Here is a 17,716-nt window from a genome sequence, read left to right as displayed (position 1 = left end):
TATGAAGATCATTATTCCAAAATTGTTGCCAGCTTTTCTCACATAGTGTAAGTGCTTTTCTACACATAATCAACAAATAACTATTTGCAAAATGCACTTTAAAAAAAAAACAGATAAAGTCTCCCTACGCTCTCTAGCCGGTCTTAAAATCTTGGGTTCAAGTGGTCCTTTTGCTTCAGTCATCTGAATAACTGAACAGCTGGGACTAAGGCACATGCTACCATACACTTGGCTAAAATTCACTTGCTTTAAACAAAAGGTTTTCAGTTCATCTAATTTGAACAGTATGGTTTTTTTTTCAATGAGAAAAATTTTCTTCAAAACATGCATTTATATTTGGATTTAAATTTGTAACACTTGTGTTAATTTTACACTAAAATTTCTTCCCTTTTTATATCCCAATAATAACTGTTTAAAAGTCAAAATTTATAAATAAAAATGCTCCTATTTCTGTAAAGATCCAAAAGAGTGCCTTGTGAATTATACCCAGTATGACTAAAAAATACTGCAACTTTGCTTCTTTTCTTTTGTAGCAGCCTTGTGACAGACAGCTCATCCAACACATCAGGGTAAGAGGGAAAGAAACTGTACTGTATTAAACATACTTAAGTGTAAATTCACATAAAATCTTTGGCAACATTCTCAGTTTTGATAAATACATAATCCTTTAGTAACCATGATAATCAAGATACAGAAAAATTTCATTATCCATTCCCCAAAATTACCTTTGCTACTCCTTTTTAGTCTAGTCCTCTCTTCACCATTTACCCCCAAGTAACCAAATTATACTGTTTTCAGTATAAGTTCCAAATACTTCCTTTTTTTGTTTGTTTGTTTGTCTTTTTTTGAACAAGGATTGAACTCACGACCTTGCACTTGCCAGGCAGGTACTGTGCTGCTGTGCTATATGCCCCAGCCTTCCCAGTTTTCTTTAAGACAGTCTTTTTGACATAAGTGGTATTTGAAGTGCACTGTTTAATTTCCTTATATTTGGGAATTTGCCATCTTTTGAACTTGAGTTCTGTTAAAGACACAGGACATTATTTTGACAAGGTCTGAGATTATTCATATGATGCAGAATGTAGCACAATTGTACACAATTGGTTCTAATGGCATGTTACTATCCAATTTGTCTTGAATGACATGTAGCTGATTCACTTGATATTACTAGGGTTGCATATAAACCAATACTCACATTACTTTTCTGACCTTAACAACAATAGAATACATTTCCAGAGAACAATGCTAAAATACATACATAGAGAACACCATTCTCCCCTCCCAAATTAACCAAGGTAGTCAGATCTTGGAGCTGAGGCAATGGGCCATAGTTAGCCATGCTTAAAGTACATCACTGTTATGGTTTGTGTCTAAATTCACTGATTGGATCAGTACCATCCTACTCTTGGTAGACTGGATACAATAAGAGGGACAGAGAAAGGTCTGTCTGTCTGTTACTTGCTTTTGCGGTCTTCCATCACTACGAACATTTGCCCTTCTGCCATGTGCCACTCTGCCTTGGAGCCAGCTGATTATGGACTAAAATTTCTACAAACTGTGAGACAAACAAACCTTTCCCTTTTTAACTTTGGGTGTCAGGTATTTTGTCTCAGCAATGAGAAAAGTAACTAAAACAATCACTGAAGAGCTCCCTCTAACAGTAAGTCTTTATACTGTCTGTGTGCATAAACCTCAGCACAAAATGAAACAAAAAATACATAATTGGAGAAGTCAAAAAAACAAAATGCTTCCCCAAACTCCCAACTCTTCCAAAGCCAGTCCAGAAAATAACATAAACCACACACTAAATTACTCAAAATGATAACAGAGGAGGTCAGAAAACAGATCAAAGAGGTACTCAGGAATGAAGTGTTTCAAACCCTAAAAGATAACTTCCAAACCCACTTTATGTATCCTGCCAAATTTTCCTTCAAAATGGTCAGAGAAACAAAATATTTCCAGGCTAGGGAGCACCTCAAGAAATTCATGATGACCAAATCAGGATTACAAAAAATTCTGAAGAATACCCTAGAAAGAGATAACAAAGCCAACAATGCCAACAAGTCAAAAGGATTGAATATACCAGGAGGAATGAAGAGCTAAACCAAAGGAAAAACAAAAATAAGGAAATCAACAGAAGAAATAATGCAATGACAGGAATAAATCAATGTCTCTCAGTATAATTCCCAATATTAATGGCTTCAATTCACCAATCAAAAGATACAGATTGGCAAAGGGGATCATGAAACACAACCCAATGATACAAAGTATACAAGAAACATACTTAATTCAAAAAGAAACACAGAATGAAAAATCAAAGAATGAGAAACAATATTCCATGCAATTCGAACCTGGAGAAAAGCAGGAATAGCTATCCTATTTTCAGACAAAGTAGATTTCAAGCAAAAACTGGTCAGAAAATACAAAGAAGATCAATTATATTGATTAAGGAAAAAACTCAATGGGAAAACATTAACAATTCTAAGTATGTATGAAACAAATACTGGCATGTCCAACTTCATAAAATAAACATTAATGGACATGCAAAATCAGAAAGTACCAATACAATTACAATGGAGGACCTCAATACACCAGTCACAGATAAATCAACTAGACAAATAAACAAATAAATCAACAAAGAAATATCAGTTAAATCAAATCTTCAAACAAATGGACTTACTAGACATATATATACAGAGTGTTCTAACCAACAACAGAACATATATTCTTGTCAGCAGCACATGGAACGTTCCTTAAAATAGATCAAATACTAGCCCATAAAGCACGTTCTTACATACATGCAAAATAATCAAAATTATCCCAATGTGTATTATCATAGCACAGTGAAACTAGAAATCAATGGCACAAGAAAGCACAGAAATCATGTGCATGGAATTTAAACATACTCTCTTTAATAATCAATGGGTTACAGTTAAAATTAAGGAAGAAATTAGATTAATCACTACAATCTAATGAAAATGCCAGTACCACATACCAAAATCTGTTGGACACATGAAAAGCAGTCCAGAGAAGAAAATTTATAGCAGCGAATTCCTACATTGGAAAAACAGAGCAAGCTCAAATAAATAACCTAATGATGTACCTTTAAGACCTAGAAAAACAATACAAATACAAAGTTAGTACAAGGTAGGAAATTGTAAGATGACAGCAGAAATTAATGAAATTGAGACAAAAAAATACAAAGATTCAATCAAAGAGTTGGTTCTCTGAATAAACAAAATAGACAAACTCTTAGCAAACCTTAGCAAAATATAAAGAAAAAATCCAAATTCATGTAATTTGAAATGAAAAAGATAAAATTACAATGGATTCTGCTACAATCCTGAAGATCACTGGTAAATACCTGAAGCAGTTGTACTCTAATAAAATGGAAAATTCAGAAGAAAAGAACAAATTCCTAGATATATATGAACTGCCAACGCTAGAACCAAAAATATACAAAAGTCCTGAAAAGCTCATTAGTCAATGAAATTGAAAAAGAAGAAGAAGAAGAAGAAGAAGAAGAAGAAGAAGAAGAAGAAGAAGAAGAAGAAGAAGCAGAAGAAGAAGAAGAAGAAGAAGAAGAAGGAGGAGGAGGAGGAGGAGGAGGAGGAGGAGGAGGAGGAAAAGAAGAAGAAGGAGAAGAAGGAGAAAAAGAAGCAGCAGCCACTGCCACCAAGAAAACCACCAAGAAAAGCCCCTTGGATTCACTGCCAAATTCTACAAGAATTCTATAGAGAAGATCTAATGTCACTACTATTCAAACTCTTTAATGAAATAAAAAAAGGTAGTAGTCCCAAGTCATCCCTGGAAGCAAGCATTATACTAATTCCAAAACCAGAAAAATACCCAACTTAAAAAGAGAACTGTAGGCCAATCTCTATATAAATATACACGCAAAAATCTTCAGTAAGATACTGGTAAACAGAATGCAGCTAATCATCAAAAAAATCATAAATTATAACCAAGCAGGATTCATTCCACCGAGGCTGGGATGATTCAGTATTTGAAAATCAATAAATTGAATATACCACATAAACAGAAGCAAGGCAAAAATCACATGATTATTACAAAAGATGAAGAAAATCCAACATCCATTCTCGAAGTAAACAGGTATAGAAGGTCTCCATCTCAATCTGATAGAAGCCATCTATGACAAAAAAACAGCCAACATTATACTACATGGAAAGAAGTTGATCTCTAAAATCAGGAACAAGACAAGGAGGCCCACCGTTCCCATTCTTGTTTAATACATGTCTTAAAACATCAGCCAAAGTAATAGACAGGATAAAGAAATAAAAAGGGACATGGATAAGAAAGGAAAAAGTTAGATTATCACTATTTGCAGAAAACACGATCATCTATATAGAAGACCCCAAAAACTTCACCAAAAGATTCCTAAAATTAATAATCAAACTCAGTAGCTGTCTTTAGTAACTGGTTATTGGGACAAATACTCAACACCTACAAATTAAAGAAGGAAAGATTTCATTGACTCATAATTTTTAAGGGTTTCAGTCCATAGTTGGCTGATTGTTAGGCAGGGCAGCATGGCAGAGGTTCATGGCAGAAGAAAAGAGCTCATGGTATCATGGGTAAGAATAAGAGCAGGGCAAAGATCAAGATAAGAGAAGGGATATATATCATGCCAGAATACAAGCACAGTGATTCACCTCTTTCTACCAGGCTTCATCTCCCAACATCACACCCAGTTATAAATCCACACCCAGCTATAAACCGATGGATAGTGAACAAATCTAGTATCATGCACCCATGATATAGAACCACACACCATGATGCAGTCACCTCTCAAAGTTCCACTGATGACTGCATGAGGTTTGGGGGACACCTAGATATAAGCCATAACAGTATGATAGTAAGATATAAAGTCAACACTTAAAAAATCAATAGTATTTCCATAGATCGAAAGTAAACTCACTTTTGAGAGAGAAATTGAAGAACCAATACCTTTCATGATAGCATCGAGAAAACTGAAATACTTCAAGACATTATAGGGGAAAAAGAGAAAAAAAAAAGTTATTGTACTCCAGCACGACCAATTTATCTAAAAGCATACCTTGATTTAGTATAATCGTTTTGTGTACATTCAGGCCATGTTTTTGGGCCTGTTAGTCTGGCCATTAATCTGCGTTTACAACAATTAACTTGAAAATGACATAAATAGGTGGATCGGATTCTGGCCCAAAAAAAAGTGTTTTTTTGAAAAGGGGAGTAGAGGAAAAGAGGGGAAAAAGAATTGAGATGGTTTATGCACATGTATCAATTCCCCACAATGAATATAATCATGTACTGCAAACAAGTTCTAATTAAAATTTTAAAAACAAATAAACACCAAGCATTAACTCAATTACAGGCTTCTTAATTTACATTAATTAATCCATAGAGTGTTAAACAGTTATAATTTGCAAAACCTGGCAATTTAGAGAAAATCAGACCCAGCCCTTAAGAAGCAATAAGCACGGAGTCAAACTTGCAAAAGACAAGGAGATTATAATTATATAAAACTCTCTTTAGAACTGTCTGTTAAAAGTCTGTTTTAAATCACTCTCTTATATGTTTTGGATTACCAAATAGAATATTTGTTTGTTCTGGATAGTGTTTATTACATGTCTCACCAGCCTCTTGAGAGAACAGTCAGGAAACTGGTTCAAGTTTATACTCATCACATCAGGATGCATTAACTTGAGTATAACATTTAACTCCTCTGGGCATTATTCTCCTTTATAAGTAGAAATAGACAAAAATGAATGCCTAAGTTCCTTCCTAGCTTAACACATTATCTGCTTTCTGATTGTTTTCTCTCAATAGATCCAGCATTCTATCATCATTCAAGATGCAAACCCCAGTGTCACTTCTGTCCATCCTTCCAAGTCAGTCACTGAGTCCTTCCTAGTCATCCTCATTTCCACTCTATTCTATTGTGCCTTTACTGGGCCATAAAGTGTGTAGCCAGGGAGAAGATAAGTCAAGCAGACCTGGCTCAAGAGTTGGTTAGATATGTGATTCTTTTTTCTTTCTTAACTTCTTGGCCCTTTTCTTAAAAAAAAAATTTTTTTTTTTATTTAAAGGGAAAAAAAGGAAAACAGAAAAAAGGGTAGTAATAATTCAGAATTTCAAAAAAATTAACGTTAAGAAATCACTAGTTGATAAATTACATATTGTCATCTTAGAAATAGCTGTTCAAGTTACAAAATTAAAGCATAAAAAGTGGACAATCAATGAGTGTGCAAATCGCTCTGTTTAATGATCCAACAGAAACTTAGTAATATCGTTGTCTATCTTACACACTTAAACATACAAGTAGTTATAGCCTTCAGAGCACTTTCTTTCCCTTTCTTTTTTACAACAGTTTTTACACATTTTGAATTGTATTACTCCTACAGTTTTTATTACTTTTTACACTATAGAGACAATGTGATATTTACAAATATGTTTCTTATTTCACTTATGAGGATAGTCTCTAGTTGTCTCATTTACCTATAAAGGCCTCACTGTATAAAAATATCACATCTTTTTCATCCATTCTGCAGTTGATATTTTCATCCATTCTGCAGTTGGGTATTTTGGTTGTTTCCAAGAGTTAGCTATTACAAATTGTGCTTCTATAAACATGGGTGCACATATATCACTGTGACATGACCTCTTCAGTTTTTCTGGGAAAATATCCATGAGGGGAATAGCTGGATTGAATGGAACTTCCAGTCCTAGTCTTCTGAGGAATCTCCATATTGATTTCCATAGTGGTTGCACCAGTCTACACTCTCACCAACAGTGGAGAAGTGTTCCTTTTTCCCAGGAAACACTTGAAAGAATCAACAACTGGGATCTCATTTATTATTCAAACCAGCTGAAACTGAATCCAGAGAGAAGAATGTTCAAGTATCATGTTATTTTTTGGACACGCCCTATCTACATTTCATTCACTGTACAAAAATAGCTTCGCAGCTTGCTTTACTACCTGTTTCAATTCTATTCCTAATGGAATTTAAATGACTTTTTAAAAATGACAATATAAAAAAAATCAAAGTGATGGTAATAGGAAGCAATAGGGGTTAAACACTGATGGTACATTTTAGAACCATGATTCCAATCCTTCTTCAATTCATAGACTAATTCAATCCTTTAAAACACTTTAAATATCATTCTAATATCTCCAAATGCATCACATATCAGGATCAGTGGGAAGACTGGTGCCATTTTGAGAGGGTTACCAATTAGGCAGTGATAATATCTCTTTAAGTCCCTTAATGAATTATTAAATGTTTCTGGAAACAAAAGCACAGGCCAGTAATTACATGATCTGTAATCATCATTCATCCAAATGGGGCCATATGTCTGTTACAGGACTGTAAACTCAATTTCAAAATGTTGATAGTTTATTTGGATCTTTTACTTTATAATTTGGATCTTTTACTTTATAATTTACATCCCCCTGACTTCCAAAGGGAAAATTTAAGGAATTCAGGACACATACATTCTCAGTAGTCATAAAGAACCACAAGTTTCATATAAAAAGCTGAATACAGACTGAATTCTCCAGGTATTGTTAATCAAAATACCTACCTATCCAATTAGCTTATACTGAAAGTGGACCATGTGTCAGGCAAGTTCATGTATGTATTATCCATTTCATCTTTTAATAAATTTAGCTGTGGATAATAATAGTTTTGTCATTGATATTTTAAAACTGAGGCTCAAGGAGATAAATGCTTGCTCAAGGTGTCAGCATTAGTAAGGAGAGGAGGAGAGGTTTGAATTCAAGGCTTTCAGATTCCAACTTTTTTCATATAAGCATCTGTGCTATAATTTGGATCTCAAATCTCCCACAAAGGCCCATGTGTGAAAGGGCTGGTACCATGGCAGTGCTACTGGGAAGTTGCAGAAACATTAAAAAGTAAGGAGGCCTCTAGGTCACTGGGAGCATGCCTTTGACAAAGAGAACTGTAAGATCCTAGCCTTCTCCTTGCTCTGTTCTGCTTCCTGGCCATGAGGTAACCAATTTTGTTCTTCCATGCATTCCCACCACAAGGTGATTCCATGCCACAGGCCCACAATAACAGCCAATAAATCAAGGGCTGGAACTTACAATACTAAAATAAACTTCTTCCCTTCATAACTTAATTATCTCAGAAATTTCATCATAGTATCAGCTGACGTACAGTCACTGAAACCAAGAATTTCATACATCAAAAGTAAGCACCTTATACCTACATGTGAAAGAATGAAGTTGTAACTCTAACTTATATCATACATAAAAATTAATTTAAATGAATAAATTAAGAATGAAAACTTGGGGCTGGAGATTTAGCTCAGCGGCATAAGCGCCTGCCTTGCAAGCAGGCAGTCGTGAGTTCGATCCCCGGTACCGATAAGACCAAAAAAAAAAAAAAACTTACAAAAGAAAAAAATAGGGGCTGGGGATTTACCTTAGTGGCATAAGAGCCTGCCTGGCAAGCATGAGGCTGTGAACTGGATCCCTGGTACCAAACAAAAGAAAAAAATAGAACTAAATCTTCATGATCTGGAGTAGAGGAATAGTTTCCTAAAATATGATATTAATAGCATGTACAATAAAAGAAAAAATGTGATAAACTGGACTATATGAAAATTTTAAACTTTTGTGCAACAGATGATAACATTAAGAAAATTAAAAAGCTCATAGAAAGAAAGAAAATACTTTCAAATCACATATCGGATAAGGCACTTGTATGCAGAAATAAAAAGTAACTCTATACTAAAAAAACCCAATTTACAAATGGGCAGATGTAAACAAATATTTCTCCAAAGAAAATAAATGGCTTGGGGCTGGAGATTTAGCTCAGCAGCATAAGAACCTGCCTTATCGATTAAAAAAAAAGAAAGAAAATAAATAAATGGCTTATAAACAAATGAAAAGATAGTCATTATCATTAATTAAAGAAATATAAATCAAAACCACACGATACCATTACATATCCACTAAGACAAGCTATACTACAAACACAGTAATAAGTATTGGCAAGAATATGAAAAAACTGAATCTTCTTTGATTACTCTTGACACTGTAAGTGGTGTGGTCACTTTGTAAAACAATTTGGCAATTCCTCAAATTGTCAGTTATATGACCGGGCAATTCTATTCCTAGATAAACAGTATATCCAAAAGAAATGAAAACATGTCCATACAAAAATTCATACACAAAAGTTCACTGTAACATTATTCATAATAGCTCCCCAAAATGAAACAGTCCAAATGTGGAATCATCAACTGAGCTTATCAACTGAAGAATGGACAGGCAAAATGTGATGTATCCATACAATTCAATATTATTTGGTGTTTCATACACTGTGCCAACTTGAGCAGCTTAGAAGTTTAACTGAGACTCAGCAGGAAGCTAGGGTTTTTACTTTGTAAATATTCTCATTCTGTGCAAGAGGATGGCAAGATTTTATGACGTCTGTGTGGGCTCTGGAGTAGTGGTGGCCAAAATAAAGGAGAAAAAGTGGCTGCTCTTTCCCCCTCTCCCATCTTGCTCTGGCTGCTTTTGCTGGCTGATGCCTTCAAGTGTTGCCCTGGAGCCACGTCATCCTACTTGGAGCCAGCTAATTATGGACTGAAACCTTGACAAACCGTGAACTAAATAAACCTTTCCTTCTTTCATTTTGGGTGTTGGGTATTTTGTTCCAGCAACAACAGAAAAGTAACCAAGACAGAATTTGGTACCAAATTCCGACAGTGGGGTCGTTGCTGACTATATTTGACCATGTAGTTCAAGAGCCTTTGGGAATGGCTTATGGGAAGAGTTTGGAAAAGTTTGGAGATGTCATCTTAAGAGTAGAGCTGGAATGCCTTAGGCTGTTCTGTATGGGAGATTCTGGTCAATGCTCAGAAGACCAGGAGGCTGATAAAAATCCTGGTGGTAAAAACCAGGTTCAGGAGGTTTCTGCTAGGAAGGACTGCATTGGTTGTTGGAATCCAGATGAGGTACATTATGGTTTGGCAAAAAGTTTGTGTATATTTTGCTTGTGTTCAGAGACTTTGCTTGAAAATAAGATTAAGGGCAGCAGACTAATCTGGCAGAAGAAATTTCAAGGCAGTCAAATGCTGAGGCTGTAGCATGGCTATTGCTGGTTTTTTTTTAAAAACCAGATTTATGTTGCAAATCAAGAGCAAAGAACCCAGCAGGATGATTTCAAACATTGTGAGCTTTGCCAGAAAGGAAGCTCCAATAAAGCTGTGGACTGCAAAGATAAAGCTGAGCAAATTTTGATAGCTGAGAAGGAATAGCACAATAGAAAAGATGGCCTGAAGGCATCACAAAAAGCAAGTCTAGAACCATTTCAGCCTCACAACTGCAAAAGCGAAAGACTGCTTTGAAGTGAAAGCCACAGAGCACCAGGATGGTGGCGGCCACACCATGCTCCAGAATGGTGGCAGCATAAAACATTTGTTCCTCAGAACTGGACTCACAGTGCCTAGCAATCCAGTCACTCGACCCCTACAGTGAAGAGAGAAGAAAGCCTGGCTACCCCTCCAGTTGGTAGAGATCTTGGCATCATCCATGTGGTGGTGTTTTAGGTGCACACAAAATGCAAGAGTTCTGAGGTTAAAAAGGCTTCCACCATAATTTCAGAAGGACTGGGAGACCAGATAGTGTGCCCTTCTGAGGGCAGTACATAAAGCTGTACATGTGAAGCCAAAGGGGCAGTGGAGACCCCAAAGGTTTAGAAAAGCCAGGCATGTAGATCATCTAAGGAACACTGCAAGGAGGGAGCAAGGCCAGCCTAAGAGAGAAGTCATGGGATCTGTAATCACCAGAAGTGCCATAGGGGTGGAGTCATCCAAGTCCTTTGGAGCTCACAATTTGCCAGATTGCCTGAAAAGGATGCACACAGAACTACAGGACTTAATGTTTGCCTTGCTGGATTTTGGACTTGCTTTGGTCCTGTTCTTTGTATTCCCATTTGTACCCTTTGAAAGGGTAAAGTTTATCTTGTGCCACTGCATGTTGGAAGTGTTTAACTTTGTTTTCATTTTGTACAGAGGTATTAAGCTAAGAATCTGACTTTTCTCTCTGAGGAGACTTGAGACTTAAACTTTTCAGTAATGTTGAAACTGTTAAAACTTTGCCAACTATTGCAGATGGATTAATGCCTTTTGCATAAAGGGATGAGTCACTGGGGATCAGGAGTAAAATGTTATGATTCTAATATAATATATGATTCTAATATAATATAATGTTGATAGATTTAATGTTGGTTCTTAAGGATTGCTAAACTTGTGTTATAAAGCTCAAACTGTGAAATGGTTAAAAAAAAAAAAAAAGCATGCCTTTGTACCTGGATACCTACTAAAAGAAAAGTGTCTGCTTGCTAAACTGACAAAAAGTAGATTGTTACTGTTGATACATTGTGTCAACTTGAACAGCTTAGAAGTTTAACAAAGAGACTCAGCAGGGAGCCAGGGTTTTTATTTTGTAAATATCCTGTGCAAGAGGATGGCAGGATTTTGTGAGCGCTATGTGGGCCCTGGAGTAGGGGTGGCTAGTGTACAATATAAAAGAGAAAAAGAGGCTTGCTATTTTCCCCTCCCCCATTTTGCTCTGGCTGCTTTTGCTGGCTGATGCCTTCAAGGGTTGCCCAGGAGCCATGTCATCCTACTTGGGGCCAACTAATTATGGACTGAAACCTCCACAAACTGTGAGCTAAATAAACCTTTCCTTCCTTCATTTTGGGTGTTGGGTATTTTTTCCCCAGCAACGAGAAAAAAAATAATCAAAACATCTGGCAACGAATAAGGAATTAAGTACTGATGCCTGCTACAACATGAGTGAATTAAAAAAAAAAAAGTACTAAAAAAAAGAAACAAGTGACAAAAGACCACATGTTTTATGACTCATACATATGTATATAAAATGTCTGGGATAAACAAATCCATGAAGACAGATTAGTGGTTGCCAAAATTAAGGACAGGTATGGGAGTGACTACCAATGGGCTTCTTTTTACAATAATGAAAATGATCTAAAATTGACTGTGGCAATATACATACAATAAACTACTGACATACATTTTAAATGGTTGATTTTTAGGTACTAAATAATCTCAAGAAAGATGTCAAAATGGTAACAGCAAGAAACACTGACTAGTGATTGTGGAACTATGAATTCTTTTGTACAGCACTCATATTCCAGATGCCTACTGGGCACACAGTACAAATATATGGGATAAGAGTCACCTTCCACCTGCAAGATAGCAAATTCTCTAATGACAACCAGTTGGCCAGCACGGTGAAAGCTTTTGTTATTTTTGGAAGACAGTACTGCAATATGCTTGCTAACTTGCTGGACAGCCCCAAGATGCCAGCAACCAGCCACAACCCACACGTTAACCCTTCTATATGCTGAATAGGCAGTAAAAAAGGTCCTAAGACTATAAAATGATTTCATGGCAAAAAGCAAAACAAAACAAAAAGTATGGCAAAACACAGACACATTCTTCATTCTGAACTCCTCCCTATCTTCTACCTCCAAACAGATGTCTCATTCTGAATCCGACACATTTAAACTATAAGTACATCATGAATCAGCTAGAATTATATAATGCTTAAGTAGGAAGGACCTTTAAAAGTATGACATAATGGAGTACTGCCTCTGGAGCAAATTTATAACTGTGATCTTGGGCTCATTCCACTGCTTTTTGACTCAAGATCATTTGAAAAAAGGGAAAAGTAAAAGCAACTGCTTCTCAAAATTGCTACAAATATTAAATGCCTTAATCCATGTAAAATGTTTAGAATAGTGGCACAGTGTAAGTGCTACTTACTAAGTTGTTTTGTTTTGTTTTTTTACAACTTTTATGAACTGGTAAATCCCATTTTTATGGTGGAAGATATTAAATTCAGAATGGTAGTGACTAAGGTTGGCAAAGACAGAGCTGGTCTGAATATACAACCAGTGTTCTAAAGCATTAACAGATAAAAACTTTAAAAAAATTCCTTGATTGAATTTTAGGTCTTGAAAGATACAGTAACATAACAGTACCTCCAGTGGGCACTTGTCTTCATAACACAATAAAAGCATTTTAAAGTGTTTAACTCATTCCTTTTTCAGCCTCAATTTAACATCTAAGTGATTTCAACACTAAATCTCAAGAGAGCACAATGCTCTATCCTTCAAAAGCAAGATGGCTCACAAGCTTTTCTTCTTCTATTTTTTTAATTGAAGGCATACAGAGTACAAATATCCCTAGCAACTGAGTGAAAGGAGACTTCCTTTCGCACTGTAGAGGTACATTCTTGAAGCAGTTTAGATGCTATTCTTAGGGCCGGATGTTTCTAACTTTCTGTAATTGATACTTTAATTCAAGAAGTTCACAAAATTAACTACACTACTTTGCAAAAAACAATAAACAGCAGGGGATGCAACCAGAAAACTTTCTACACTTTAAGCTTTTTAAAATCTCACCATTTTTCATGCATGCACAACACATACATAATCACATCACAATGTTTAAAGCAGCCTATGAGACTCAATAATATCAGGCCTCCCACATATCCTTGCATCTTTGCTGTCTTCTCACTCTTCTCAGTCTCCAGTGAGATGGAGTCTCTTTCCTTTCCTCCAACTCAGGAGTATCTCTGTCTTGCTTTGGGGCCTTCATAACTGGCATTTCCTACATCTGAAAAGTTCTTCCTTATAACCTGCAATTGCACTGCTGTCTTAGGCTCCTCTCCACCCCACCTCCCCATACTTCCAGCTAGTTTAATTTGTCTTTCAGGTTCTGCTTACTGAAAGGAGTTTTCCTCAACACCCCAGATTACCTCCTTGCTCCCCCTGTCCCATCACACCTTTGAAACGTGCTTTGAATCACTTATCCACCAGACAGTAGGCTCAAGGCAGACCGGAGGTGTCTGACTTGTTCAACTATGCGTCCCATATTCCTACCACAGTACCCTGTACATTATGCATAGAAAATGAAATTAATAATCCCAGTGTGGGAGTGTAGAGCTTGCCTAGAATACACAAGGCCCTGGGCTTGACCCTGTCAAAACAAAAACAAAAAAAATGAATAAAGAGAGGTAAAGAAATTAACATTCTCCAAGGACTCAAAGGATCAAGTGCTAAACTAGCTTATCTTCCTCATTCAAAGCTGACACAAAGTATCCTATGTAAAGCTGTCCACATGACAAAAATACATAAACAATGCAGAAGTTAGCAACTCCTTCTAAAAAACATTTCAGAAAAACCAAAACCTTGAATTGAGATTATATGAATTTTAAAGTTACTATGAGCAAAACCACAAGAAAAAGTTACATTTAAAAATAAGCTTTAGAAAAAGTAATGATGTGGTCATCAAAATGTTTTACTGTCATTCAAACATGTTTTTTAGAGAGACCAACACTAAGGAGGATGGAGCTTTTGCCATTCTTTTCCAAAGTAAATTTATCTCCTAATGAAAGGAATGTATAAAACCTAATTCTAAGTATATACAAAAAAACAGCCATTAATGTGATGATCATAAACAGCATGCCCCCAAGTACAGGATGTGTAGGTCAAAGGAACAAGCAGCAAGATATGACATTGGTTCTAATGTCCCTTTTTGTTAGGGCTGCTACCCTGGCACCATTCACCACATGAACTTGAAAAAGAAAAAGTAGCCTCTTTTTCAACTTAACAGATGGTATGGGGATCACATGACGAAGTTTCTACAACATCCTTTCAGAGAATTTTGCTTTAATGAGGCATACAGAAGGATGAGGGGGCATATCACCCCCAAGAAATAGGTATTGTACTGAGACCTAACTCTTCATATAGACAGGAGGAAAAAAGGAAGGACAGGGTTTTTAAATGAGAATAAAGATGAGATTAAAAAGGAAGACTTGAGAATGAAAGAGAAAAGATAAAAGAAAAAGCTTGAGTGGCAGACAAGCAACTAAATTTGATTCAAGGACATAAGATGCACACATCTGAGAGTCTGGAGACTTCAAAAGGAAAATAGCCTAGTGAAGCTTCCTCCCCTTATTATTAGCAGTGCTAATGAGTGCTACTAAGTGGTAATTAGCTTCTGGTCTTCACAGCTTTTACTCTTCACTAAACTGAAGCTCAGCTTTGGATTATCCACAACTAATGTCATCTAATTGTTGGCAGCACTGAAGGTCCTTAAAACAGAGAGTAGGTCTTATAAAGAAAACCCCTCTTCTCACTCATGTATAGCAATAATTACAGGAAAAATAGACAATGCATTGCTGGCTACTCTATGCACACAAGAGATTCTGATCACCCAACAGGTGCACTTCGGTGTCGTGTTGTGCACTTCTCGAAGTTACTATACTCATTTTCCCAGTCATACACATCCTTGAAACACGGAGAGTTACTACAGTTGAACCTTTCAACAACTGTCCCAGGGAAGAAAGGGAGAGAAAATCTTTCTCCTCCACCCTAAAAGATATGGGACACACTTTTGGTTTCAAGTACACTGCCATTAAAACTTTAAATTCTTAACCCATACTCCATAACAAAAGTTGAATTTCAAAGATGGGTCCAGCACAGTTTCGAACATATCACAGGCTCTTATTAAACGCTGGTTGCACAAATGAAACAAAGCAAACCTCTGCCTGCTCTTTCTAAATCATCCTCCCAGCTGAGGAATAGTTAAAATCTCAAAATAGGAAGAACGTGCTTCCAGAAATCAGAAAACAGGAAAGTATTTTTAAGCCACTCTGTACAGCAAAGAAAGAAAACAGATGCGAATATTTGCATTCGTTTTAGGGGAGTTTCGAGTCTGTAAAACCACCGAAACGTTCAGCGACAAAAATCAAAAACCTTAAGCATACTTCGCAATTTTGGAACCGTTGAGCTAGAACTCTGACATCTCGGTCTGCGCAGCTGGCTGTAAGGCAACAAAGCCAATGTGTCTGCACTAGAACTTTGATAAAAGACTTCTAGAATCCCAGGTGATTGTGGCTTTCATTTGAAACCTTCCAACCTGGATACGCGCCAGACAAGCCCAGCTTCCTCTGAGAATTCGAGTGACTGGCAGGAGACCCCAAAGCAGGGTCTGGGCCCCTCGCTCCAGGGGGTATCTCAGAGCATCCCGCCTTTCCAGTCACCCCAAGTCTGTGTTCTGTGGTTCTCCTTGAAGCTCGCACCGAGCGCCAACAGAGGACCGTGTCTGTGCAGCAAGACGATTCCGTCCTGAGAGAGAATGCCCTGGAAACCACTGCGGGTCGGCGCAAGCCTGGGCGCTGGACCACCAGCCGGAGCCCCGCGGGCAGCGCGCGCGACACCGCCCCCGGCCGCAGACAAAGGCGCGGCCCCGCCCGGCCGGCGCGGCGCTCACCGCTCAGGTAGTTTGTCCACTTGTACAGCACCCCCTCCATGGCGCCGCGCCGTCCAAACCCGCCGGCCCCTCACTGGCCCTGGGCTCTGGAGGCGAGGAGCACCAGCAGCGAGGCCATCGCCGGCGCGACCCGGACGCCCACTGCCGGCGCCCGGGACCGGCGCGAGACGCCCGGCCCTGCTTACATCCTCGGCCCGGGGGCGGGGTCACTGCGGCCGGCGAGGGTCCGCGCGGTGGGGCCGGACCTGGCGTCTAGGAGGAGGCCCAAGTGCTGGGAGAATCCCGGGGTGCGAGACCCTCTGACTGCGGAGAGCGAGCCGGACAACTGCCGGCTGCGCCCCAGCTTTACCTCAGCTCCCGACCCCCAGCCCGGAGCACGCTCGCGCATGCTCAGTTGGCCGCTCGCACGCAAGTTCCCGAAATCCACTCCGGAGTTTCGCAGCGACTGCGACGGTGGCCGGACTGAGGTAGCCCAGACGCCTGCCGGGAAATTGAGTCTCGGGGTGCTGGCTGGGGAGTGGGCGTTGAGTGAGGGGAGTGGGTGGCCTCTGACACCCAGTTTGACTGTAAATAGTACTGTTTAGGGGTAGGCTGCTGGCTCCCAAAGTTTGAGGGTCTACACATTACGCCATCTTTATTTCAAGGTTGTCTAATTGATTCCACGCACTGGAGATACCCAACAAGAGGGCATAGTGACCTCTCTCTCAGGATGTGGGAATTTCAGGATACAATGTTAAACCCTGTGTAAATAGGTTTTATGCAAATCTTAAGGCCTCGCTCCTTGGAAGCATGGTCCTGGGATCGAAGGCACTGATCTCACCTAGAATCATGTTAGAAATGCACACACACACACTCAAAGGCAGAATCGCACCAAAATCCGGAACTCCAACTCAAAATGTTCATTTTAACAAGATTCCTAGGGGAATTCCTATGGGGTGGGGTGTGAAAATGCACGCCTTGAAGGATATTTGATCCGGAAAATGTTTAATCATAGGATAAGTGGAAGGAACTTTAGAAAAAGTGTACAATAGGATACAGATTGTTTCGAGTATAATGTCGCAGATTCAGATCCCAAAATGTTAAAATGATTATTTGTGGATGGTTCTTTTTGCCTACAGCAAGGTTACTAGATTTAATAAATAAAAGTACGTAACAATTTAGAGGTTACTTACCGGAAATTCAACTATTTAATTGGGCTCCTTACCATTTTATCTGGAAATACTATTTTGGCGCTTTCCAGTTTTGCTCTAAATCAACTAAACTGAACATGTGTTACATTTGAAACTAGGAGAAACTTGAACTGGAGAATTTAAGATGAGATTATGTAATTTTAAAGCATAATTAGTATTTCTCTTTAAAGTGGAAATATGCACGTCCC

General features: G+C 38.1%; 1 protein-coding gene across 9 annotated transcripts in view; it reads right to left on the bottom strand.

The window, feature by feature from the left end:
- Positions 1-16,735, bottom strand: part of Plekha8 (pleckstrin homology domain containing A8) — a 97,328-nt gene extending 80,593 nt beyond the window's left edge. For 6 of the 9 annotated variants that reach the window (XM_063240063.1, XM_063240072.1, XM_023564273.2 and 3 more), the window contains exon 1: positions 16,339-16,735. In XM_063240063.1, the coding sequence (XP_063096133.1) occupies positions 16,339-16,378 (40 nt within the window). In that variant the 5' untranslated portion in view covers positions 16,379-16,735. Of the gene's footprint in view, positions 1-15,832; positions 16,277-16,338 lie in introns of those variants that run through there. The other 3 variants (XM_013150480.3, XM_063240054.1, XM_063240059.1) reach the window with 3 other exon arrangements.
- Positions 16,736-17,716: the final 981 nt, after the last annotated feature.

The sequence above is a fragment of the Cavia porcellus genome, unplaced genomic scaffold, assembly GCF_034190915.1.
Source record: "Cavia porcellus strain 051 isolate PalLab524CR breed Dunkin Hartley unplaced genomic scaffold, mCavPor4.1 scaffold_2, whole genome shotgun sequence".
NCBI lineage: Eukaryota > Metazoa > Chordata > Mammalia > Rodentia > Caviidae > Cavia > Cavia porcellus.
This window is presented reverse-complemented; position numbering and strand designations above follow the sequence as displayed.